General features: G+C 42.4%; 2 protein-coding genes across 5 annotated transcripts in view; both read left to right on the top strand.

The window, feature by feature from the left end:
* Nucleotides 1-1,612: 1,612 nt before the first annotated feature.
* LOC132405800 (proteinase-activated receptor 3-like) lies at nt 1,613-7,054 on the top strand. The gene is made up of 2 exons (XM_059990799.1): nt 1,613-1,892; nt 3,858-7,054. The coding sequence occupies exons 1-2, from the start codon at nt 1,811-1,813 to the stop codon at nt 4,991-4,993; spliced, it is 1,218 nt and encodes a 405-aa protein (XP_059846782.1). The 5' UTR covers nt 1,613-1,810; the 3' UTR covers nt 4,994-7,054.
* A 3,848-nt stretch (nt 7,055-10,902) lies between these two features.
* Nucleotides 10,903-27,612, top strand: part of LOC132406106 (proteinase-activated receptor 3-like) — a 32,921-nt gene continuing 16,211 nt past the window's right edge. For all 4 annotated transcript variants that reach the window (XM_059991331.1, XM_059991330.1, XM_059991333.1 and 1 more), the window contains exon 1: nt 10,903-11,055. In XM_059991331.1, the coding sequence (XP_059847314.1) occupies nt 10,965-11,055 (91 nt within the window). In that variant the 5' untranslated portion in view covers nt 10,903-10,964. The remainder of the gene's footprint in view (nt 11,056-27,612) is intronic.

Raw genomic sequence — 27,612 nt, 5'->3', positions numbered from 1 at the left:
TCTCACTGGTCACTCCAGGTGTAACACAACACTGATGTTGAGCTATTGAGACAAGGCTGGGGTGCCATCCTTGACTTTGCCTTCAACTCCAGGGCTTATCTCAAATTCACAGCTGTTTCAGGGAGATGTGCAACAAAACAAGCCGAACAATGACTGGGTGGCATGTATGGCCGGCTGCTGCACACGTCCTAACCTGCCCCAGGCTTCGCCCTCTGCTTCTGATCATAAATCTGCTTCAAGATTCAAGATTAATTAATGTCATTCCTCAGTACACCAGAGTAAAGGAGGATGAAATGATTGTAACTCCTGATCCAAAGTAGCATAAAAAACACTAAAATAAACACAATAAATTTAAATATGAAGCAATCCTGTGATGAGTCTCACAATGTACAAATATTTCTTTGAGTGTGGTCGTTTAAGTTTATCTTATAAGATTAGCTTACAAACTGTACATAGACTGATTGTATCTATGCTAGGCACAGAGGTATCTGTACATAAGGTGACTCTGACAGGAAATGATCAGCTCTTCGAAGTAACAGCAAGGCATTTGGAAACACAGCAGGACAGTGATACCCAAAGCTCTCTCAACCATTGAGCACATCTACATGAAACATTCTCGTAGGAAAGCAATATCTATCATCAAAGATCCTCACCACCCAGGCCATGCTCTTTTCTCACTGCTGCTATCAGGTGAAGGTACAAGGGCCTCAGGACTCGCACCACCAGGTTCAAGAACAGTTACTACCCCTCAGCCATCAGGCTCTTGAGCAAAAGAGGATAATTACATTCATCCAGTAAGATGTTCCCACAACCAATGGTCTCACTTTAAGGACTCTTTATCTTGTTATCTCATGGTCTCCTTATTTATCGCTATTTATTTAAATTTGCATTTGCACAGTTCGTTATCTTCTATGCTCTGGCTCTTTCATTGATCCTGTTTACAGATATTGTTCTATAGATTTGCTGAGTATGCCCACAGGAAAATGAACCTCAAGGATGGTGACATATATGTACTCGGATAATAAGTGTTACTTTTGAACTTTGTATGTATCAGAGTAGATATGTGGTGCAGAACTGAGTGACTGATATGGATGTAGTGTTGGTTAAAGAGCACCCTGATTTTAAAATGCTTGTCCTCATTTTCCAATCCCTGTCAAGTTTGGAACCCCACTTCTCTCAATAATCTTCTGCAGCTCCAAAGCCTTCCAAGATTATTTTCCCCTCCCAGTTTCAGACATTCCCATTTTACCATTGGTGTCCCTCTGATCAGCTATCAAGCACATAAGCTCTGTAATTTTTTCCACTAAACTTTTCCACCTCTTTCTCTTTACTCATTCTGCTGAGTAAAAATCCTCCTTAACAACTGGCTTTCCGGCCAGCCTTGGATCACATGGTTTAATATACCCCGCTAACTTTTGTTAGATAACACTCAATTTGGTACGTTTTCCAAAGTTAAGGTTATCTCAGAAATACAATTGAACCATTTGTTCATTTATTTATCGTGGACATGCGACTTTTCCATTTGATGTGATGCACTCAGTGTGCTGGAAGTCATCTGGAAGAATCAGGAGCTGTGTGGGCAGAGTTCCCGCTTCTGCACATTGCTGATCAGTAAGGGAGTCCTGTGGTTTCTGAGTGTTTCTGCGAGTTGTTTGATAAGACGCAGCATGGATGTCATGAACGAGTGGATTCCGGCAGTTTCATCGTAACCTCCCACAATAAACGGGAGAAGGCATCAGTAAAGACCCTCACGTCAGTCAGTCTAGAGTCAAGCTGTTTCTCTGAGGGGAAGCTGTTTGAACCTGCACCAATGGTTTGGGACAAACCCTCCTTCACACTCAATGTCTCAGCTACCTTCCTCCTCAGTGCAGCGTTCTGCTTCTCACAGGAAGGTAAGACTACACTCTAATGCTTTGAAGCAGGTGGAATAGACTTAGACTTTAAACTCTTGGGGATGACTCATTGTCTTTTTATGTTGGCCTGTGTTCTCTTACTCAAATTACTTCAAAGCTCCTCACAAACTGCAAAATAACATCAAACTACACAGAGCTGCATTTACCCTAAAGCTATGTTCTTCCTGAGCTATTCTGTATTTCCTCCAGGAGATCAAAAGAGAAGGGTTAATATTGGATTAGTGTAAAAGGAGTGATAGATGGCTGATATACTGTACGTTTGGTGGGCTGAGAGCTCTGTTTCCTTGCTGTATCTTTCTATTATTCTATGACCCCATGACCATGCTTGACGTTTAGAGTGTAGAGGGAGCTTCACCCTGTATCTAACCTGTTCTGTTTCTCCCCTGGAGTGTTTGATGGGACATTGTGGAGGCAGCTTCACTCTGTATCCAGCCCATGTCCCCCCCCCCTCCCCGTTTGATAGGCCAGTGTAAAGGGAGCTTTACTCATTAGGTAAGCCCTGTTTTCCTTGCCTTGGATGTCCTTAATGGGACATCTTTGAGTGACCATTATCCTAGACTGAAGCAGTGCTGAGCATGTAAAGTTTTTTGGGACAGTGTAAAGGGAGGGTCAGTCTGTATCTAACCTGTGCTGCTTCTGCCCTAGGCATGTTTGGTGAGGCAGAACAGAGGGAGCTTTATCCGGCATTTAACCCACATTGGTATTGCCCTCCCTGATCTTTGAGTCAATGCCTCTGCTTCTAAGGGAAGCATCCGGATGCTTTCTTAATGATCTTATTTTTGGAAGGAAGTGAGCACCAAGAGGGGTTGCAGAAGAAATATGCCAGAGTCATCCCAGGGAAATGGATTTCAGTTATGTGGGAGGTGAAGGAATTGGAGCTGAGAACTAAGGGGAGGCTTGTTAAAAAGGTGTCATCACTCCTGCATCTCAGCAAAGGCAGGGACTGTGGAAAACAAGTGGTGAATTAAAGTGGTCCCTGTTGTACTATGACCTCCCAATTCACCCTGCAAAGTAGATCAATGTGGAAATGAAATCAGAGAGGCATCACTTTACTGAGTAAATAAGCAGATGGTAACGCTGCACCATATCCGTGCAACTTCTGTTTTCTGTGCATCTCCACATTGCCTTGCACCACCCCAGTCCCTTTATCTTGGTTTTATCTTTAGCTGTTCAACAGAAAAATATAGATGCAAATTGTCTTTCTCATTACCTTTATCATCCTTTACACATCTTTGATCGATGAGGTGGAAAATGACAGCTTGCCACGGCCCGCCTGGTACAAACAGAATCGGTGTCTGTCTGCCAACAAAGGCCATTGTCAGTCTACTCCACATCACATGGTCAAGCTTCACAGTTCTGCAAATCCTCAAGAATCTTCAACCTTCTTCCTCATTGGCATCATAAGCAAGCGGACTCCGTCCGTCTGTCCATAAGATCTACTCATTCATACAGAGTGTGCACTCAGCAGAAGCAGGACGTGCCATTTGTCATCCTGTAAGTCTCCATGGCTCGAGCTCCCAGGGCAACCAGCTATCCACATTCTGCCACTTTACAAACACTTGCTTTTACTCCTCGTTTTCTAGCCCTCTATCCTTCTCCTTTTCCAAACTAGGAAGCAATAAAATAACCAGCACGACACTATACGCGCTGAAAAATGTAAAGGCATCTGAAACAGAGGGAAAAATATCAATTTGAAATGCTAAACACAAAATTGCTGGAGGAACTCAGCAGGCCAGGAAGAAGCTTTGGAGAGAATTGATGAAGGGTCTTGGCCCAAAACTTCGACTTTTAATTCCTTTTCACACAGATGCTGCTTGACCTGCTGAGTTCTTCCAGCATTTTGTGTGTGTTGCTCTGGATTTCCTGCATCTGCAGAATGTGATTTTTTAAAATGCTATAACTTATTATTATTATTCTAAGCATCTCTGTCCCTTGTTTGTTTAGAAGGCTCCGGTTATCTATTCATCGGAAGAAGTATACACTTTGATCAAGAGTCCACACAAAATTATTCTGACGCCAATAAAACTATCTTAGACAAATCAGCCAAACATTTCCTAACCACAGCTATTACGACAGCAGTGATTCCTGCTCTTTATATCATCATCGTTGCCTTTGGTCTGCCTGCCAATGGGTTGGCTATGATCAATCTCATCACCAAGGTGCAACGAGTGCCTTCCACCATCTTCCTGATGAACCTGGCGACAGCCGACCTTCTCCTGATTCTGGTGCTCCCGTTCAAGATCCACTATCACTTCCAGGGCAACAACTGGATCTTCGGCGAAGCCCTGTGCCGGACGATGACGGCCTTCTTCTACGGGAACATGTACTGCTCCATCCTGCTCCTCACCTTCATCAGCGTCGACCGATACTTTGCTCTGGTCCACCCATTCTACTCCAGACGCTTCAGAGACAATAGGTCCGCTGTGGTTGTCTGCTCGATGATTTGGACTCTTGTAGCACTCTCTGTGTTACCCTTTCTCCTCCAGAGGCAGGTGTACTCATTCCAGGAATTAAACATCACAACCTGCCACGATGTTTTACCAAGGACCACACAACAGGGTTATTTTTTCTATTATTTTCTATGCTTGGTTGTGTTGGGTTTTCTCATTCCCTGTCTTATAACTGTGTTTTGCTATGTAACTGTAATCAAAACGCTGATGATGAAAAATGATAAGTATGCCAAAGCAATAAGGACCATAATACTCGTGCTGATTATATATGTGTTTTGCTTCACGCCCAGTAATACTATCTTGCTCATCCACTTCTCACAGTTTGGCCTTGCAGAGAACAATCACCTGTATTTATATTATGTGATCTGCCTGGTATTAAGCACATTCAACAGCTGTGTTGACCCTTTCCTGTATTACTATATGTCCGACGACTTCCGTGACAATGTGAGGAGCCTTATGTCTTTTAGTAAGGAGAAGAAAAGTGAGGATTCCATAAAAACTTTCCTTCACACAGACAGCACCTCAACATCAAAAAGTATAGCATCTAAATGTGTGTCTTCTACTTTGAAAAACTCAGGAAGTCTTGGATCAAGAGAAATTAATGGTTGCAACAGAGAATTCCAGAAGTGAAATTAAGTAATGAAAAGATAAGTAGGGTTTTGATTTCTAATAGCAGAGACATTGATTGAAAGTATAAAGAAGGCACTTGTATAAAATGATGCCTGGGTCACAGTTTGAGATTCTGCACAAATTGTGTTTTCTTGCTGATAGGTCATAAAAGCAGGGAGACGCTTAGAATCTAGGTCAAATATCTGGGAAGATGGAATTACTTCCACAGATGCAGAAATTGTCAAGCATGCATTTAAGAATTTTTAGAATTACAGCAGGTATTTATTAGCTGGTAATTGATTATATAAAGGATAGAAGTTTTGTAAAGTGGTAGCAATATGCCTACATCCCCAGGAATGTTCTAGCAGGTTGCAGGGGAAAGCATTAAACATCCCAGGTTCAATGGTTTTATTGAACATCAGAGAATGTATAGTGTACAACCTGAAATTCTCACTCTTCACAGACATCCACAAAACAGAAAAGAACCGCAAAGAATAAATGACAAAAAAAGTTAGAAACCCAAAGCCTCCATCCCCCCCCCTCCTACACACAAGCAGTAGCAAAGCATCGCCCCCTCCCCCTGCTCCTCCCTTCACCCATTCCAGCAATGGTGTTTTATGAAAGACACAACATAATAGGAAGATCATTGAACTAAATCATTGAATTAGATTCATCATGGACGATGAGTACTCATAACCTTTTATGATTTTATTTCAGACTTTCAACATTTGATTGGGAAGTCCTGGAAAAAAGTGCTTCTCTGGTTTTATGTCAGTGGTTTTAAATAATCATAGGAATGCAAAGAGAGTTTCACAGGCATTTTTATAAACTCCGATGTTTTGTCACCGGGGGGGGGGGGGGGATGGAAGCAGAAGCCATTCCGTCTATGAAAGATAAATGAGATAAATACTTGAAGCAGTGAAAAATACGAGACGGCGTGGACAGATGCAGCAAAATGGGATTAGGTCGAAATAGGTACTGTGCTTTGGAAAGATTGTCAGTTTTAGAATTAATTTGAGGAATGTTACAGGGTTGTGGACAGAGAGCACAGCGTGGGATTAGTTTGGGTATGGTACAGGACTTAGGGAGTGTGTGAAGTCTTCTGATTAATTCTTAGAATGACACAAAAATGAGAAGAGCATGCTGAATATAAATATATCTATATTTAGGAAGAGCAGGATTTAGGGATTAGTTTGATGTTATTATGGGAAAATGGAGAGAGCAAAGGGATGGAATTTAGTTCTGTTGATAAGCTAAAAATAGATGTCAGTAGCTGTGGTTTTGTATTGTTCCAGCACTCACTCATGCAGTGAATTTATCTAGTTTTAACTTTATAAACTTATTTTTCAGACCTTTGTTTATTTGTCATATTATTGAAGGACAGTCGAATCACTAATGTGAGTCTGATATATGCTTTCATGTAAACTTTTTAAATACTTTCTGCATTTATTTCTGATCTCCTCATCTGGGGCTGAGTTTCCATACTTTGCCTAGTCCTTCGCTTTTGAAAGGAGTCCAGCGCTGAGCCAAGCCCCACATCTACAGGTAGAGGCACTTTAATGTCTGCAGTGATGCCAAAATACATTTCACATAAGTCAAATATGTGAGTCACTGTCAGTGTCACCAAAGGCCAAGCTGCTAACTGTAATGCTCTCACCAACCTTTGGCTAAATCTCTATTACTGGCCATTACTGTGCGTGCATTCTCATGAGGAAACTTACCGCTTTGTGACACAGAACAGTAAAACAAAATACACTTCTTAGCAAAGCAGAGAACCCTCCTCTGTCGCAATAACCTAAAGAGAGTCCAACTGTTTCCTGTTTAATACTCATTTGGAGCAAATGCCCAATGGGAACCTGGTAGAGATCAAACATGGAACAACTGGCACAGATAAATTTTGTTTTATATTGAGCAAAGAGATTCTGCAGGAGAACGTGAAGAAAGGGAGAGTGGAGAGAAAGAGAGTGAGAGAGAGTGAAAGTGAGAGTGAGGGAGTGTGGGAATGAGAGAGAGTGAGAGGAAGAGAAAGGGAGAGAGTGAGAATGAGAGAGACAATGAGAGGAAGAGAGAGAGGAGGAGAGAGTGGGAAAGAGAGAGTGGGGAGAGGGGGAAGAATGAGGGTGACAGAGGTGGGAGAGGGGGGAAGCATTAGCGAGGGGGAGAGAGAAGGGGGAAGGGAGGGAGAGGGGGAGAGAGAGAGTGGGGAAGAGAGGGGGAGAGAGGGCGAAGGGAAGGAGAAAAGGGGGAGAGAAAGAGGGAAGAGAAGATAACTAGAAAGTGCAACTGAAGGAATGTGGATAGAGAGTTAGAACTTGGTGTATCACAATACCAGAGACCTCAAATGATGAGGAGGAGATTCCCATTTATGCACCACAAGATCACTTCGATCCTTATTTCGCAGAATCCCCATTTGCAATAAATTGCATGCTCTACATAGTATAAAACACTGAACACATATACTGTATCTCAAACTGAGCAAACAAAAGCCAAAAGAATTTCAATCATTTAATGCATTTCAGAACCAGGTGTTCTTTCAATAACACAGGATGCAAAATATTTTCTCCAACTAGTCACTCTGATTTTTCTCATTGCATTATATTATGGTTTCATAAAATGAATTTTGCTAAAATTTGCATTGTTAGTATAAGCTTTGTCACTTTATGTAAAAGCTATTGTACTGTAATATTAATAAATAGCTCTCAAATTCACTTCTAACCTGTTCTAATGTTTAATCGGAGTTAACATAATTTCTCTATAGTTTTGTTGCACTTCATTGAGGGTAGGATACTGGTTTCACTAGTTATGTTTAAAGTGAGTTCTTCTGCTCAGATTATTTAATCAAGAACAAAAATTATCCACAGACGCAAAAGCTCAGCTAGTCAGGCAGCATCTGTGGAGCTGAATAAACAGTTGATGTTTCAGGTCAAGATCCTTTTTCAGGTCCTGCTTAGAGATAGGGCGAAAGAGCTTAATACTCTTTGAGTGGAAGTACTGACATGAACAAGTATTTAATCCTGCTGCTTTCGAAATACTGCCAGGAAAGTTTGTCCAAATTATCCTAGCAGCCCTTTTATTCAGCACCCTCTGAGTTTTAATTGTGGAGACTTAGGAGACTGTAGATGCTGGAAACATCCTGCTAGAGGATCCCAATGACTTGAGCAACATCTGTGAGGCAGAAGGACTTGTTGGTTGAAATGTCGACTATTCCCTTTCCCTCTCAGCAATGCTGCTTAAACCACTGAGTTCCTCCAGCAGATTGTGTGTTGCTCTAGTTGTAATTAACGTTTTGCTCTCCTGACTCAAACTCCCCTTTGTTGCCAACCCCGATCCCCACAAACCATCAACCTCCCATCCCACAGCAACAGATCTACTTCGCTTATTGTCCCAATAGCCACATTCCCAGAACCTCTGAACTCCTCAATAGCCAATTCTACGAAAGCCTGACCTCCCTGACTGGTCACACCTCAATCCACCCCTATCCCTGGCCATGACTCCAAATGCACTGAGCCCTCCAAATCCCACAAGACATAGGAGCAGAATGAGGCCATTCTACCCTGCAAGTCTGCTCCGCCCTCCAATCATGGCTAATTTCTTTTATTCTCAACCCCATTCTTCCGCCTTTTCCACATAACCTTTAACCCTCCTCAAGAACCTATCAGGAATTTACCAATTTCTGCCTTAAATACAACCAGTGACTTGTCCTCTGCAGTTCTGCATGGATACTAATGGAATTGCAGATCTCCAATGGTTTCCACCCTCCACAAGGCATGATCTGCCTTTATATAAACACCCCAAGCTCTCAGCCTTCCCCCAACCTCACCATCGATCTCAAGGCTTGATTGGCCTCTTGTGCAAGCCGCCTTCTCTCCACCTTAGGCTCAGACTTAGACCCTGACTGCCACCCTCTCCCCAGCCTGCTTTACAACCCTTACCCGGAGCCCTGCCGACAGCACTCCACACTCTCTAGGCCTATGTATCTATTATTGGATAGATAAATGCTCAGGCCATCAGATAAACCTCATCTGCTCTTGTTCAGGTAAGGAAAGAGGATGCTTTCCATCCCCCTGAGAGAGAGGAGATTTGGTCTCTGTTTAACCTTGCATTAGAAGGACTGCAACCTAGAAATTCATCCTGGTCTATGACATAACTGCACTGGAGAGGCAGCCAAGGAGGCCAAAGCTAGAGATGTACAAAATTATGAGGGGCATAGATAGGATAGATAGCAAGAAACTTACCCCCATGGCAGAGGTCAGAGAACATAAGAAGAAGACGAAGAGATTTAGAGGAGCCGAGGGGATTTTTTTCCCCACTCAGAGGGTAGCTACAATTTGGAATGCACTTCCTTAGCAGGTGGCGAGGTCAGGTACTCTCACAACATTTAAGAAGCAATTAAAAGAGCACTTGAATCACCAAAAGATAATGGGCCTTGCACCAAACGCTGGTAAATGAGATTAGTAAAAATAGGTAAGACCGTAAGGCCACCAAAACATAGGAGCAGAATTGGGTCATTCAGCCCATCAAGTCTGCTCTGCCAGTCCATCATGGCTGATTTATCACCTTTCTCAACCCCATTCTCCTGCCTTTTCCCTGTAATCTTTGATGCCCTGACTAATCAAGAACCAAGAGGTACTTGAATGACATGATCGATGTGCTGTAGTCATAGGGTGTGATTCTGTGTGGTGCAAACCTACCACCCCATGACCTGTCCCATTGTGCTCTGCCTCTGAACTTCAGTCCTACTCAGCTCAAGGACTGACTTACAATGTTAGGTGGTATGTCTATATTGTGGGTTTAGTACAATATCTCTAGGCACATCTCCAGCAGTGTAACAAGCTTTCCATACTGCTTTGGGAAGCTCATCCAGACTTTGCGCTCAAATCATTGGAATGGAACTTAAGTGCAAAGCATTCCAATGAACTCATCACAGTGCCATCTTGGAGATGGGCTCCAGTCAAAGGGAGCATTATTTTTAACTTCAATGCATGACATTCAAGCGATCATTTCTAAGAAACAATATGCATGAAGGCCTTAGTGAAGGAAATGTGCACAAAGAGATAAGATGTTCTTGTGGTAGGACCAAACAAGAGGGTAGTGTTTTCTTACAGTTGGAGAAGGAATACTTGTTTCATTGTCTTCGAGGATCAAGGTATTGCTTAATTGAATTAACAGCAAGATCTAATTGTAAAATGAATGAAATAAGTAACTTGGATTAGGGACATTTAGTGTTAATATCATAAGATATAAGGAGGACAGGAGGGGAAATATTTTTACAAGATCTGAAACTCATTGCCTGCAAAGATAATGACAGAAAAATATAAGCAGGGTTCTCAAGGCAGGATTGGGTGCGGTAAAGGCAAAAGAATGTTCTAGTTCATATGAAAGTAATAACAAACTTAAAAGGCTTGAAATCCTGTTTTTATTTCAACTATTCCCAAGGGTTGCCTTTAGGTTTTTTTTAATGCAGATACTGAATTCAAATTTTAAAAATGCCTCCTCCTTGTGGAGAATAAGTGGTGAAAATGGAACTCCAAAGAGTATCTATATTAATTGTCCTGCAGATATTGGTGAGAGTTTTGGTCAAGTGTAAGCTGATGACGTAAAACATAGCACTTGCCAAAAGGAATGAATGGATTCTTGACTCTCTCGCTAGAGCAGCGATGTAATGAAAGGAATAGAGAGGGAAATAAAAAGGAAAGAATGAGTTAAATTCTGTCCTTTGCTACAGCACGGTATTTTTTTTTAGCTTACTTACAGTTGTTCCCCATCAGTGGTGTCACTTAAAAACTGTACAGGAATCAGGTCTTGCATGATAAACGTCATCTCAATGACCTCTGCTGTTTACACAGGCTGTAGATGTAATCGCCACTGTGAAACATATTACCCTTGTCCAATCATCTAACTGAAAGTCATTTATTCCTTGTTCAGTCTGAAGTCATTCTGCCTGGGGTTGCAACACAAATTTAACTCAGAAACAGTACTGAGCTGCTGCAAAATGAATTGCAGCTTGCTGCTGAGGATCCTTCTATCAATGCTTTGCGTCTTTTGGAGCAGACAAGAAGTTAGCAGGTCCATGGACTATGACGGTAAGTGTTTTTTCCTTCTCTCCCTTTTTGTGCAGAACTATTCCTGTATAAACATGAAAAAGGTTCTACTAAAAAAATGCGAGGCAAGGACCCAACCAGAGAACACCTTTGGATGCTCCATATAATGAGCAAAGAAGGGAAAAGGATGGTATGTCTTTGGGAGCATACAAAACTGATTGGGTCAAAGCAGGAAAAGACAGAAGGTACGTCGAGAGGATGCAGTGTGCCTGGACAGTGTGATGTGCGGAGGACATAGTATGCCAGGTCAGTGTTGTGTATCGGGACAGTTTCACAGTGTTATAGAAAATGACAACAGAGAAACAGGCCCTTCGGGTCATCTAGTCCATGCTGAACCATTTAAACTTCCTACTCCCATCGACCAGCCCTCCATATTCCTCCCTTCCATTTCCTATCCAAACTTCTCTTAAATGTTGAAATCGAAATCACATCCACCACTGGCTCGTTCCACACCCTCACCTCCCTCTGAGTGAAGAAGTCTCCCCTTGTGTTCCCCTTAAACATTTCACCTTCCACTCTTAACCCATGACCTCTAGGTGTAGTCTCACACAACCTCCATGGAAAAAAGCCTGCTTGCATTTACCATATCTATATTCCTCATAATTTTCTATACTTCTCTAAATCACCCCCCAATCTTCTACATTCTAGGGAATAAAGTTCTAACCTATTCAATCTTTCCTTATAATTCAGGTCCTTCAGCCCCGACAACATCCTAGTAAGCTTTCTCTGTATTCTTTCAATCTTATTGACATCTTTCCTGTAGGAAGATGACCAAAACTGCTCACAATACTCCAAATTAGAACTCACCAGCATTTTATACAACTGCTACATAACATCCTAACCCCTGTATTTTTTGTGCATTACTCTGGATTTCCAACATCGGCAGAATTCCTTATGTTTATTTCTGGACAGTGCAGTGTGTCTGGACAGTGGTGGGTCTGGACAGGGTGGTGTGTCCGGACAGAGTGCTGGGTCTGGACAGTGGTGGGTCTGGACAGGGTGGTATGTGTCCAGACAGGGTGGTGTGTCCGGACAGAGTGCTGGGTCTGGACAGTGGTGGGTCTGGACAGGGTGGTGTGTCCGGACAGAGTGCTGGGTCTGGACAGTGGTGGGTCTGGACAGGGTGGTATGTGTCCAGACAGGGTGGTGTGTCCGGACAGAGTGCTGGGTCTGGACAGAGTGGTGGGTCTGGACAGGGTGATGTGTGTCTGGACAGTGGTGGGTCCAGACAGGGTGGTGTGTCTGGACAGAGTGCTGGGTCTGGACAGAATGGTGTGTCTGGACAGGGTGATGTGTGTCTGAACAGTGGTGGGTCCAGACAGGGTGGTGTGTCTGGACAGAGTGCTGGGTCTGGACAGAGTGGTGTGTCTGGACAGGGTGATGTGTGTCTGAGGGTGCCTTATGTCTGAACGCTGTTGTGTGTCTAATCAGTGCTATGTGTCTGGAGGATTCAGTGTGGCTGGACGGTGCCCAGGTTTTGAAGTGCACAATGTGACAGAAGAGCATGTTGTACCTGTTTCTCTTAATTAATTTTGGGGATGTAAATATCATTTTTAGGTCAGCATTAAAAGTCATTCCTTAGCTGTTCTCATGCAGATGGGGTTGAGCTCTCTTCTTGACCCATTGTGGTGAATGTGCTCCCACAGACATTTTGAGTCAGAAGTTCCAAGATTTAGATCAGTATTAATGCCATTTAATGCTGGCACTTAGTGGCACTCACACCGACTGACCACAGCACTACAGCTTCTAATTATTCCTCACATGATCATCATTGGCACTAACTGTCTATGAAGGTTCTCAGGTCATTGTACATCAAGCAGCAGTAAATCAAGGCAACTGGACCTGCTGTGTTACCTAAAGACGTTTCACCACTCATCTGAGAGGCTTCTTCTATTCTGATCCATAGTGAGTAGTTTTCTCGCTAATAAACTCTGTGAGGTTGTTTGAAAAAGGTATAGCAATCACATGAGGGCTGTTAAGAGTCATACAGGTAATGAGAGGGTCTTTGCACAATTGGAGGTATGAACGGTTGTGGAGACGCTGGGTAGAGGCATGAGGAATGAATTGTAAGTAGCTGGTAGGAGGTGTCGTACCCCCCCCCTTCCATTCAGGGATGGGTTTTCCAGTTTGACAAAGATGGCTTCTTCATCTCCTCTTTCAAACCACCTGTCCACCTTGTCCAAAACGTGCAAATTGTTATCAAAGCACTGTCCCTCGTCCTTTAGGTGTAGATATACAGCTGAATCTTGTTAGCCCTGAGGTTGGGCCATCCGTTTGTGTAGTGGTTGTTTTGTCTGGCCAATATACGGACCCTCGTGTGATTGCTATACCATTAAACAGCTCACAGAGTTTAAGCTAGAAAACCACCCACCATGGATCTGACTGAGGAAACCTCTCGGATGAATAGCGAAGCATCTCCTAGGCAGCACAGCAAGTCCAGTTGCCTTGTTTTACCACGCCCAGATACTGCCACTAACTGTGCACAGTTAGTGGCAGGGCTCTTAGGAGCTCCCTGAAGTTGGCAACACAAGGAAACAGGGTGACAAAGAGGGGGCACTGCACGTTTGCCTTCATCAGCAACGCGTTGATTATGAAGGTTGGGTGGTAATGCTGTAGCTGTGTAAAACCGGAACGGGTCCCATTTGGAGTATGGTGAGCAGTTCAGGGCTCTACCTTGCAGGGAAGTTGTAGGGGTTTTGGAAAGAGAGCAGAGGAGGTTCACCAGGATAAGGATTAGAAAGTACTAGCTACAGGGAGAGGATGGACTAACTTGCATTTTTTTCCTCTGGAGTGTTGAGGGCCCGGTAGAAGCACACACAATTATTTGAGGCACGGATAAGCCAGAGAATCTTGTTTGTTTTATCCCTGTGTGTGTGTGTACACAGTGGAATTTCTATCCATGTCTTTTTTTCTTGGAAGAAGGATAAGAACACAGTGAGACTGCGCCAGAACAAATGGCGCCTGATTGATATAACTTGTTGAACTCTCTGAAGTACATGGTTATATGGACTGGATTTTGGGCCATAAGACTATAAGACCGTAAGACATAAGCATATAGGCAAACCAATCAACCCCTTCATCTAGAGGTGGTCTGATATTCCTCAAATCCACCTGCCTGCCCTTTCCCTATGATGCATGAATCCCTTATGAAGCCCCCCCCCCCCCACCGATTTCCTTGGGTGCGTAAGTCTAAGGAAAACACCCTCTGGTCCTGCCAAACTGGTGAAGCTGAGATGACTTTCCCATCCTAACCCCCGGTCCATGTGGATGCTGGGTAATTTGCTACCCTGTTACAAATTAGTGCCACAAAATAACAGACAGTACACTGCATGTGATTAGTGGAATTGCATTTATGAATCTTAACTAAAGGGTTAGTAAAGAAAAACAAAAGGCAAGAGGCCCATTTTAATTAAACAGTCGAATGTGCACACGTTGAAGCTCATCTTGAACTTCACTCTCACTCACGCACTAGGCCCCCTGTCAGCGTGAAAGCCCACACCACCTTCCAAACGTCACTCGCAATCCACCTCGAACAAACGGGTCTCTCACTGGGTCGTATCCTATGACCGGTTCTCCCCAGCATCTTCTCTCTTCATCTCCTGCCAAACCAAAAACAAAAACTCCAAGACCAGCCTGTCCCTCCGCCAAGAAAACCTCCCCCTATTTCTACCATCCTAATTGGATGGCACACATTCCTCATCATCCCTTATCTTCAACAATAACCCAACAGGCTGACAGCAGAACAGACTGCTCTTACAGAGCTGCTAAATTAAATACCTACAGCATGACAGTAAAAATATGAACCAGGGCAGTACACTCTCCCCCCACCAAAATAGTCATGTCCTCGTGACTTGTAGATGGTTTGTTGTCCCATCATTAGTAACACCGTTTTCAATGGAATTTTGTGATTTCAGAACCTCCAATCTATTTGTAAATGGTGGTGACATATCCCACTGGGGGGGGGGGGGATAGTTATAACACTCTGTTCCCTCGGTGCTACGTAGGCCAGTCTATCCGAGGGGCTTCTGACTCTTTGAGACCTCCTTATCCCATCATCTATGTCTTCTTTTTTTTTTGAAATTTTTTTTTATTGCGTTTTTAAGTAATTACAGAGTAAAGTATGGAAAAAAAATGTATATAACCCTTCCCCCCTCCCCTTAACCCCTCCCCCCTAACTTCCCTATAGAAAAAAAAGAAAAAGAAAGAAAGAGTGCCTGGTTGTTGGTAGATCTCCACATGCTCCATGGAGTTCGTAATAACTTCAGTATATATATTTCTTTCTTTCCCCAAGTAACCAATTGTTTCATCTTCGGAGCACCTATATATTTAATCCTGTCTTTTGTAAATAAGGGCACCAAATCTTCAGAAATGTTTCATATTTATCTCTTAAATTATAAGTAATTTTTTCTAATGGAATACAGCCATAAATTTCTTTCTTCCAAGAGTCTATACTTAAATATGTATCCGATTTCCAAGTAACTGCAATAGCCTTTTTGGCTACTGCCAGTGCAATTTTTATGAATTCTTTCTGATATTTATTTAGTTTGAGTTTCAGTTTTATCCCTTCAATATCACCTAGTAAGAGTAATATTGGATTATGAGGAAGTTGTGTTCCTGTAATTTGTTCCAGTAAAAGTCTTAAATTTGTCCAAAAAGGTTGAATTTTAGAACAAGACCATGTAGAATGTAAAAAAGTACCAGTTTCTTGGTTACATCGGAAACACTGATCAGATAAATTTGGATTTAATTTATTTATTTTTTGTGGTGTAATATATAATTGATGTAGAAAATTATACTGCACTAATCTTAACCGAACATTTATTGTATTTGTCATACTATCAAGACATAGTCTTGACCAATTTGTTTCTTCAGTTTTAATATTCAAATCACTTTCCCATTTTTGTCTTAACTTCTGGACTCCTTGTTTAATTGCCTATTTTTGAATCAAATTATACATACAAGATATAATTTTTTTAATATTTCCTTTTTGAATTAAAATTTCAATTTCATTAGATTTTGGCAATAACATTGTTTGACCTAATTTTTCTCTTAAATAAGCCCTTCGTTGAAAGTAACAAAATAAAGTGTTATTTGATACTTTATATTTATTCTTTAATTGATCAAATTACATTAATATACGTCCTTCAAAACAATCTCCTATATATCTAATCCCTTTTTGAAACCAATTACATAAAAGTTGATTGTCCATTGTAAAAGGAATAAGTCTATTTTGAATTAAAGATCTCTTTGCTAATAAAGATTTTTTGTCTCATCATCAACATTTATCTTATTCCATAAGTCAATCAAATGTTTTAATATAGGAGATTCTTTCTTTTCCCATATCCATTTAGATTCCCATTTATATATAAAATCTTCTGGTACGTTTTCTCCTATTTTATCTAGTTCTATTATAATCCATGCCGGTTTATCTTTCTTGAAAAAAGATGCAATAAATCTAAGTTGATTTGCTTTATAATAATTCTTAAAATTTGGAAGTTGTAACCCTCCTAGATCAAATTTCCATGTCAATTTTTCCAACAATATTCTTGACATCTTACCTTTCCAGAGAAACTTCCTCACATATTTGTTTAACTCTTGAAAAAACTTCTGGGGTAATTGTATTAGTAACGATTGAAATAAATATTGTAGTCTAGGGAATATATTCATTTTTATAGTATTTACTCTACCTACTAATGTTATTGGTAATGCCATCCATTTATCAAGATCTTCCTGAATTTTTTTCAAAAGTGGTGAATAATTTAATTTATATAAGTTTTTATGTCATTATCAACTCTTATACCTAAATATTTTATACCAATTGCCAGCCATCTAAATTGAGTTATTAATCGACATTGACTATAGTCTCCATTAGTAAGAGGTAAAATTTCACTTTTATCCCAATTTATTTTATAACCTGATATTTTCCCATATTCTTCTAATCTATAAGATAATTTGCATAATGAATGTAATGGATCTGTTAAATAAAGTAGAACATCATCAGCAAATAAGTTAATCTTGTATTCTTCCTGATTAACTCTGAAACCCTTAATATCTGGGTCCATTCTAATTAACTCAGCTAATGGCTCTATTGCCAACACAAACAAGCAGGTGATAATGGACAACCTTGCCTAGTTGATCTTGTTAACTGAAATGATGTTGAAATTTGACCATTTGTCACTACTTTAGCTTTGGGATTAGTATTTAAGGTTTTAATCCATTTTATAAATGATGTTCCTAATCCATATTTTTCCAATACCTTAAATAAAAAATCCCATTCCAATCCATCAAATGCTTTTTCTGCATCTAAAGCAACTGCCACACTCGTTTCCTCCCTCTTTTGCATTAAATGGATTATACTAAATAACCGGGTTACATTATCTGCCGATTGTCTATTTTTGATAAATCCTGTTTGATCCATATGCACTAATTTTGGTAAGCATTTAGATAATCTATTAGATAAGATTTTTGCTATTATTTTATAATCAGTGTTTAATAAAGAAATAGGTCTATATGATGCTGGTTTTTTTAATACTATTAAAATAGCCGTTGAAAAAGATTCTGGAAGTCTATGCGTTCTTTCCGCTTGATGTATTAACTCCATAAAAGGAGGAATTAATAAATCTTTAAACTTTTTACAAAATTCAGGTGGAAAACCATCTTCTCCTGGAGATTTATTACTTTGAAGTGATCCCAGAGCTTCTTCAACCTCCTTCAATGTAAAAGGCATACCTAATCCCTTCTGTTCTTCCGTATTTCTATCTTGACGTCATCATTTTTTGATTCTGATTTATACAACTCAGAATAAAAATTCTTAAAAGCCTCATTAATTTCTAGAGGCTTATAAGTAATTCTATTCACTTTTGTTCGAATTGCATTTATTGTTTTAGAAGTCTGGTCTGTTTTTAACTGCCATGCAAGGACCTTATGTGATCTTTCACCTAGTTCATAATATCTCTGTTTAGTTCTCATAATTGCTTTTTCTGTTCGATATGTCTGGAGTGTATTATATTTTAACTTCTTATTAATAAGTTGCCGTCGTTTTTCTTCTGTCATATTTCTTTGAGATTCTTTTTCTAATTTTATAATCTCTTTTTCCAATTGATCTATTTCTATCATATATTCCTTCTTAATTTTAGAAGTATAACTTATTATCTGACCTCTCAAATATTCCTTCATTGCTTCCCACAATATAAATTTATCATCAACTGAATGTAAATTTGTATCTAAAAAGAACTGAATCTGCTTTTTCATAAAATCACAAAAATCTTGACGTTTTAGTAGAATTGAATTAAATCTCCATCTATAAATTGATTCCTCTTTATCTATCATTATCATTGTCATTATTAGAGGAGAATGATCAAACAATATTCTTGCTTTATATTCCACATTTTTCACTCTATCTTGAGTATTCGTTGATAATAGGAAAAAATCTATCCTTGAGTATGTTTTATGTCTATTTGAATAAAATGAATAATCTCTTTCTTTTGGATTGGCCTAATTTTTCCTGCGGCTGACCCTTAAGTCTCTCCACATTGCCGCAGAGTCCTCTTACAAGGTGTAGGGTCCAGGTTGGCCTCTGGGTCAACACGCACCTCTTGTCCCAGAGGCAGAAGCTGGTTCTGATGGAGAATCTTGGCAAGCCCATTCCCATCCTCTGGTTTCACCCAGAAAACTGAGACATTTGGCATCTGACTCTCCACCACATAGAGCGTAGCCGCCCAGCGGTCAGCCAACTTATGCTTCCCAGGTAGCCCCAAATTCCTTATGAGGACTTGGTCTTCCGGCACGAGTTGGGAGAACCTCACCTTTTGATCATACCTCCTCTTATTTCCTTGATTCTGCTTGGTAGCCATGACCTCAGCTACTTCATAAGCCCTTTTCAGCTCCCTTCTCATATCAGACACATTTTTCACAGGTAGATCTTCCTCGCCAGTCCTAAAGCAGAGGTCGACAGCAACCTCGCCTCGTACCCAAACATCGGATAATATGGCAAGTACCTGGTAGCTTCATTCTGTGTACATTTGTAGCAGTGGACCAGATGTCCAATGTGTTGACTCCAATTGTTCTTTATGCTGAACTCCAGGGTTCTGAGCTTGTCCAACAAGGACCGATTGAATCTCTTGGGCAGGTGATAAGGCATAGTCCTCGACTTCTCGATTCCAAGCATGCTCAGTAAATCATGTATGAGCCTACTCTCGAGATCCTGTCCCTGATCATTATGAATCCGCCTGGGAAGGCCATCATAAATGAAATACTTCTCCCATAACATTTTGGCCACCATGGACACTCTCTCATCCATGGTAGGGAAAGCTTGTACAAATCTGGTGTTGTGATCTGTGATGACTAAGACATTCGCCATGCTGCTGGCATCTGGCTCTATTGACAGGAAATCCATACACCAGGTCAAGGGGCCCCGCACTCTGCAAGTGGGGCAAGGGAGCTGCCCTCGTACGCAGTGTCTTCCTCTGTATGTATCGAATACACGACTTGCAGTATTCTTTGACCTCTGGCTTCATTCGGGGCCAGTGGAACCGATCTCTGAGCAATCCATAGGTCTTGTCAACCCCCAAATGTCCAGAACCATCATGAAGTGACTTCAACACAATCTTCTGATACTTCTCTGGTAGGACCAGCTGGCAACACTGAAGCTGGTCTGGAGGTGATGTGATCCGGTATAGGATTTGGTTTCTCGACTCTAATCTAGGCCATTCTCTCAGTAGTAGAGACACCGCAGAGTGTTTCATCTTGTCTGCTTGGGCCGTGCCCCTTTCACCGTCGCTGACCAAACAGTACCAATACACGGGTCATCTCGCTGAGCAGCTGCCACTGCCCCAGGGCTCAATTCTGGCAAAGCAGTCAGGTTGAAGTAAGCTTGTGGAATGGCCCAAACAGTAGCTCCCAAATGATCTATCGCTCGATTCTGCCCTTGCCTTCCCCGTGATGGAAAACTGGTGCTCCAAGGGCAGGAATACTCTCTACTCTCCATCCCTGTCAAGTCCTTCATTCGCCCATCAGGACAAAGCATCAGCATCAATGTTCCGACTCCCCAGCCAGTTCTTCAGGCTGAAATCACAGGCAGACAACACCGCCAACCACCGATGGCCAAGGTCAGGATATAAGTTAATGGGTTGTTGTCCGTCCTCACCTGGAACTTGGCACCATATACAGGTGTCCCCCGCTTTGTGAATATTCGCTTTACGCCACTTTGCTTTTACAAAAGACCTACATTAGTAACCTGTTTTCACTTTACAAAGAGGATTTTCACTTTTACAAAAAATTTTCTCATATAAATTAATGGTTCTTCGCTTTACGCCATGTCAGCTTAAGGAAGGTTCCATAGGAATGCTCTACCTTTGTAAAGGGGGGGAACACCTGTAGGTAGTCACTCAGCTTATCCACCACAGCCCATTTCATTGCCAGGAAGTCCAACCTGTGTGTGCCGTAGTTTTGCTCAGAGGGTGACAGATTCTAGCTGACAAACGCAAGGGGTCTCAACCCTGTGCCCTGATCCTGATGCAGGACACCCCTAAGCCCCCTCAGCTGGCATCCGTATGCAATACACACGACAACTGGGGGTCTGCGAAAGCCAGCACAGGCACTTGGGTCAGCAGCTCCTTCAGCGACTGAAAGGCCTCTTCACATTTCACATCTCATCTTGTTCCAAAAGGCTCCGAAGGGCTTAGATAATCCTTTCCCTCCTCTCCTTTTGTCTTCCTCCTTTTCTTCCCCAGAGGAAGGTATCCACACAGAAGCTGGTTTAAAGGGTGACTCACTTTCACGCAGCCCTTCATGAACCTCCAATAGTACCCACTAAATCCAAGGAACGAGCGTAAGTGCTCACAGTCTGGGTCTTCGGACAGCTGGTCACTGCCTCCGTCTTAGACGAATCCATAGTTACTCCATTCTATGAGATGATGCGCCCAACATAGTTGACAGACAAAGTTTGAACCCTCCAGCTTTCAGGGGGCCCAGCACATTCAGCAGCCTCGCTTCATGTTCTTCCAAGGCGGACCGAAACACTATGAGGTCATCCAGATACACCAATACCTCAAGCAAGTTCATATCCCCCACCATTTTCTCCATGACGCGATGGAAAGTCGCAGGGGCTCCCGACATGTCCTGGGGCATCCTTTCAAACTGGAAGAATCCCAGTGGACATATGAATTTCATCTCCTCTTTGTCAGCATCACTCATGGGGATCTGGTAATACCCACTCCTCAAGTCCAGCACACTTCACACAATTCAAGCAGGCCAGTGAGTCCTGGACTGTATACTGGTCGGGGACTGTATGCCTGTTCAGAGTCCGATAGCCCGCACATCTGTACCTTCCCGTTCTTTATGAATCTAAACTTAACTAAGTTACTAACAACTTTAGTAAAACAAAAACTAAAAGAAAAGGGCCCATTCTAATTAAACAGTCAAATGTGCACAAGTTGGAGCTCATCTTGAGCTTCTCTGTCACTCACGCACTGGGCCCTCGGTCAGCGTGAAAGCCCGTACCACCTTCCGAATATCACTCGCAACCCATCTCGAACGAACAGATCTCCCACCGGATCATAACCTACGACCAGTATCTTCCCAGCATCTTCTCTCTTCATCTCCAGCTGAACCAGAAAAAAACCCCAAGACCAACCTTAGTGTCCTTCACCAAGAAAATCTCCCCCTAATTCCACCACCCAAATTGGATAGCACACATTCCTCATCATCCCTTATCTTCAACAGTAACCCAAAGAGACTGCTCTTACAGAGCTGCTAAATGAAGTACCTACAGCATGACAGTAAAAATATGAACCAGGGCATTACACGTACAATTAGAAATCTGTCTCAGCCTCAGGAATCTATCCCCATGGCTCTTTGGCAAGTGAGTTCCAAACCCCACTGAAAGAAGAGTTCTTTCCTCATCCCAGAGTTCAATAGAGAACCTCTTATAGAATCATTAAATCATTGAGCATGGAAACTAGCCATTCAGCCCCTCTTCTGTACTGTCCAGTGGGCACCCTTCCCTACTAACCCTATAGCCCAGCACTTGGTTCAGAGTTCACTATGCCTAAGTAATTCATTCAGACACTTCTTAAATGCTGTCAGTGACCCAATTTCAACTATTGAGTTCATGAGCCATGAGGTAATGTTTCAGTGATATAAGACCTTGGTCAGACCCCACTTGGAGTACTGTGTTCAGTTCTCGCTACAGGAAGGATGTGGATACTATAAAGAGAGTGCAGGGGAGATTTACCAGAATGTTGCCTGGATTGGAGGGCGTACCTTATGGGAATAGGTTGATTGTATTTGGCCTTTTCTCCTTGGAGTGACAGAGGATGAGAGGTGACTTGATAGAGGTGTATAAGATGACAAGAGGCATTGATTGTGTGGATAGTCAGAGGCTTTTCTCCAGAACCAAAACCAACATGAGGGTCGTAGTTTTAAGGTGCTTGGAAATGGGTATCGAGGGGAATGTCAGGGGTAATTTTATCACGCAGAGAGTGGCGGGTGCGTGGAATGTACTGCCAGCAGCGGTGGTGGAAGTGGATACGACAGGGTTTTTTCAGAGCCTCTTAGATAGGTACATGGAGCTTAAAAAAAAAGCCGGCTATGCACTAGAGAAACTCTAGGAAGTTTCTAGAGTAGGTTACACGGTCAGCACAACATTGTGGGCCGAAGGGCCTGTATTGTGCTGTAGATTTCTATGTTCTATGCTCTTCAGTAATGTGTTTTGGGTACTCACCCACTCTCTGAGTGAAGAAGGACCCCTTTCAGATCCCCCTGAATCTCTTCCTGCTATGTTCTCCAGTTTTATCTTCCTCTGATACAATGTTTCTGCTGACTATATTCCTCATAAGTTTATATAGCTTGATTATGCACCCTACTAAATTTTTAAAATCATTTTCCCAAACAGGACCCTGTCAAAAGCTTTATTAAAGGTCATGTAAGTCACATCTACTGCTCAAAGAATTCAATCAATTTGGTGAGACAGGATTCAGCCTTGAGAAAGTCATGTTAGCTGCCCCTGCCTTTCCAGTGAACATTAATACTCTCCTTCAGATCTTCTCAGACCACTGGATGTTAAGATCACGGGTCTATCATTACCAGACATTTTTTCCTGTAGCCCTTCTTCAAAATAGGGACACTATTTTCGGTCCTCTGACCTTCTGGCACTTCACCCGTGTCCAGTGAAGATTTAGCAATTTCAGATCTCTTTCTCTTGCCTGCCACAGCAGCGTGAGATAGTCCTGTCCAATCCCAGGGACTTCACTACATGCAAGTTTACCAAAACATTATGTGCCACATCCTTTTTTAAGTTTTGTTTGTGCTTAGTATAAGTTTATGCCCTTTGGTTCTCACGGTCCCTTGAGAGGAAACATCGTGTGGTGAACTACATATACCGTCTGGACGCGCCCCCTGCTGACTGCCCCTGTGGCTCCTCCCACAGACCCCTGTATAAAGGTGATTGAGGCCTGAGCCCGGCCTCTCTGTCTCCAGGATGTAATATGGTGGTCACTCACTGCTTGTTCCTTCTTCCAGTCAATAAAACCCGATATCTCGCCTTTACGTCTCAGAGTGAGTTATTGATGGTGCATCACATCTCAAAGAAGATGTTTATCTTGACTAATCTTCCAAAGATTAAAGTTTCAGTAAAACCATCTGTCATTCTTCTGAATTCTACTGAGGAGCCTCACAATCTGTTAACCTTTAGTCACAGGACAATCTCACCACACCCAGATCAACCTGATAATCTTTTTCTAAACCACATCTAATTGCCAGCACTTTCAAATGCGCTGCTTGGTACATTTGCAATAAAATTTTTGTATATATTATACTTTAACCCTCTTGCAGTAATAGTGAGCATCCCAAAAACATACCCTAACAGCTGTAGTACTCGGTCTGTGCGCTGGTTTTCTGTGAATTCACTTGCAGGAGAGCCCCCGATCCCCTACAGCAGCCACTTCCTACTGTTTTCTTAATTTTAAATAATACTCTGTTCTTTTATTCTTCCATCAAAGTGAACAACTTTATATCTTCACACCTTATGATACATTTGTCAATATTTCTTTCCCATTCACTAGATGTACAAATACCTCTGTAAAGTGTTTGTAACCTCCTTGAAACTTGTCTTCCCAGCTCCTTTGGTGTTTTCTGCAAATGCTGCTAATATGTGCCAGCTTCCCATCAATATATACTGTAAACAGTTCGAAGTTTAAAAGTTAAAGTAAATTTTATTATCAGAGTACATATGTGTTACCATAAACCGCCCTGAGATTCATTCTCCTGCGGGCATGTTCAACCAATCTATAGAATAGTAACTATTCTCACAAAAGGTACAAGTCCCTCAGGAACTCGCACCACCAGGTTCAAGAACAGTTATTACCCCACAACCATCAGGCTCTTGGACAAAAGAGGATAATTACACTCATCTACTGAGACATTTCCACAATCTCACTTTAAGGACTCTTTATTTTGTTATTTCATGCTCTCGTTATTTAGTGCTATTTATCTATATTTGCATTTGCACAGTTTGCTGTCTTCTATGTTCTCGCTCTTTCACAGATCCCGTTCACAGTTACCGTTCCGTAGATTTGCCCACAGGAATAAGAATCTCAGGGTCGTATGGGGTGACACGTATGCACACTGATCATTTTAGTTTACTTTGAAACTTTTTCCTCTGAACGATAACAAGGTCAATGAAAGATCAATCAGAGTGCAGAAGACAACAAACTGTGCAAGCTGCAAGTGGAAATAAAAAGGAATAAATAATGAGAGAATGGGAACATCTCACCGGATGGGCAAGTGGGTGTAGCCGTCCCCTTTGTTCAAGAGCCCGATGCTTGTGGGGTAGTGACTGTTCTTGAACCTGGGGGGTGCAGTGTACTGTCCCTACATTGCTTTCTGTGGTCCTCCACCGATTACAGCTAAAAATGACCCCCTTAACTGCATCAATCTTTTCCTACCAGTTAGTCCACATCGATATACTATCTCCAATAGTATCTGCTTTTATTTTGCAACTTAATATTTTGAGAGTTGCCTTGGATCTGAAGAACATTGAGCTCTGGAGTTGCATCTGCCCTGTTCGAAGACCGCTGATGTTCAGTTCTTCATTTCTAGTAGGTGAATTCCTTTAAGGAGAAGAAAGGAAGATTAACTTTATTTGTCACATGTATTTCAAAACATCGAAGCATGCAGTTGAATTTGGTGTTTACATCGATGGCCACAGTTGGGGGCAGCCTGGACTGTTGCTAATGCTTCTGGCACCAGAATAGCATGCCCACAATCTACTAATCCTAAACTATACATCTTTGGACTGTGGGAGGAAACTGGAGCACATAGAGGAAACCTGTGCAGTCACAGGGAGAACATCCGAACTCCTTACAGACAGCGGCAGGAATCGAACCATAATTTCACTGCTGGTGCTATAAAGTGTCACGCTAACTGCTACATTACTGTGTCGCCACTGAGAACTACACCATGACTTACTGCCATGGCCCTGTAAAGATTGCTCTGTTGGGTGAATGCTGTGTTTCCAGGCTGGGCTGAGATTCTGGGAGGAATTCTGGAACAGGCCCCCAGTCCTCGGGGTCACGTTGCCGGTGGCCGGTGGCGGGAGCGTCGTAGTGCACTCGGCAGAGGATAGTGCTCAGAGAGGCTGTGCCGGATGGGATGGTCGGAGGCTCGGAGGTTCGACGGACTCGGAGTCCGCTGTGGTCAGGGCGGTTTTCGCTGTGTGCTGTGTCTGCGAGGCTAGGTCCAGTGGTGCCGTGTAAGTCCATAGCGGGGGTGTTCCCTTCTGCCGTCTGCGTGGGATGACGAGTCTATCGGGACCCTGAAGACTGGTGGAAACTGAGTGTTGGTTTCTTTTGAACTTATAATCTTTTAACATCTTTGGACTATTTTAATGTGACCATGGTCTGTTTTTTATTAATTATGGTATTGTTTGCAATGTTGTAACTACGTGGTTTTGTGTAGGTCTTGTAGCTTTAGTTTTTGGTTTGTTGGGTGGTAGAGTTGGTCTCCTGACTTGGTGTGTCTGGGTAGTCTTGTTTTGTCTGGTGGTTTTGAAGCTCCTTTCTAGGGAGCGCGCTAAGACGGTAGCGCGATATTAATACGCAGCAGCCTCTCCGGACTCTCGATTTGGGGATTGCCAAACGTTATGTGGATTTTCTGGTGTAGTCTGTTTTGTCATGTGCTTTTTGTGACATCATTCTGGAGGAACGTTGTCTCATTTTTTAACTGCATTGCAGTTGTGGTTTCTAAATGACAATAAACTGAAATTCAATTCAATTCAATTCAAAATGATCACACCAGGTCCAGGCCAGAGTTCTGTGCCAGACATTCCGACAGTTCTTACAACGGACATTTGTTGGTATTGCCAAGTGATTCAGAGTCAACATGTCCACTTGTTGGCGTGTACCATGGGGTGTATACCACTGCTAGTAATAACAGACTTAATATTCTTCCTTCCACTGTTGCTGAAGTGGTTTCCTGTGGGAAGAGTCCCATGCAAACAGTGTTGTCTTCCTGAAGCACCCTTAAAGGTTTAACAACAATAAAATAGATTTTTGTGTATACTCACTCCAGTAAAATCTTCATTTTCCAGCAGGTGTTAAATAAGTAGGCTGATTAATCAGGAGTTGGTTCAAGCTCCCAGCACGGCCCTTCCATTGCTTCCCTGATATTCTCCCTCCATCAGGCCAGCTTCCCCCTTGACCTTGCCCCTCTGTCAATCAAGCTGCTTCCTCTGACCTGACCCAGTCACTGACCCTTTATCAGCCTGGCAACTCCCTTGCTACTGCCTGTTTGTCAGTCCAGGAACTCCCCTGCTGCGGCCAGTTACCAGGGTACGCTGTGTTGCGAAATCCAGAGGCTAAAACTTTCACTGTGTTGTAACTCGCTCCTCCCAAAACCTGCCACTACCGATGAGGACAAAGCGGCAGGTGCAGAGGAAGTCCAGGCCTTGCAGATTCCCTCTCCGTGCCGTGCCACTGTTCTTCCGTCATTGCCGGGGCTGAAGTCCAGAGCTCCCTCATCCAAAGGACTTGTGCAGCGCAAGAGGGAGGATCACCAACTCCTTCTCGAGGAAGACAACACACGGAGCGCCAGAAGAACTTGGCGGGTCAAGCAGCGCATTCAGAGGCAAAAAGAGATTTCGGGACACGGGACAATCTTGGGTACTAACTCCAACAGGAAATTGCAGCGCAGGCTTTTCCTTCCTGCTGCTTGGTGGGAATGTAAATTTTCCATCACACCCTTGAGTCATCAAAAAGGAAAAACTCCACTGCTTGGCCCAGACCAGACTCAAAGTAAACATACTGAAAATTTCGGGTCAGGACCCTGCATTAGGACCGAGACCACTGACGCAGGACCTGACTCAACACATTGACTACATCCTTTGTCGGCTTTGACGTTGCTCGACCTGCAGAACTCTGCTTTTTTGTCTGGATTCCAACATTTGCAGTTTCTTTTATCTTTCTTCTCAAGGACTATTTGGATGGACAATAAATGCTGAATTTGCCACCACTGCCATCTCCTAAAAAAATCAATAAAAGAGTC

Source organism: Hypanus sabinus, chromosome 16 (genome assembly GCF_030144855.1).
Source record: "Hypanus sabinus isolate sHypSab1 chromosome 16, sHypSab1.hap1, whole genome shotgun sequence".
Lineage (NCBI taxonomy): Eukaryota > Metazoa > Chordata > Chondrichthyes > Myliobatiformes > Dasyatidae > Hypanus > Hypanus sabinus.
The sequence above is the reverse complement of the archived record's forward strand: the minus strand, read 5'-3'. Positions and strand labels throughout refer to the sequence as shown.

Excerpts from the sequence above, each read along its gene's own strand:
- LOC132405800 (XM_059990799.1), top strand. The coding sequence starts at position 1,811 with ATGGTTTGGGACAAACCCTCCTTCACACTCAATGTCTCAGCTACCTTC. Across the intron at positions 1,893-3,857 it reads GTTCTGCTTCTCACAGGAAG|AAGGCTCCGGTTATCTATTC; the intron begins GTAAGACTACAC and ends TTGTTTGTTTAG.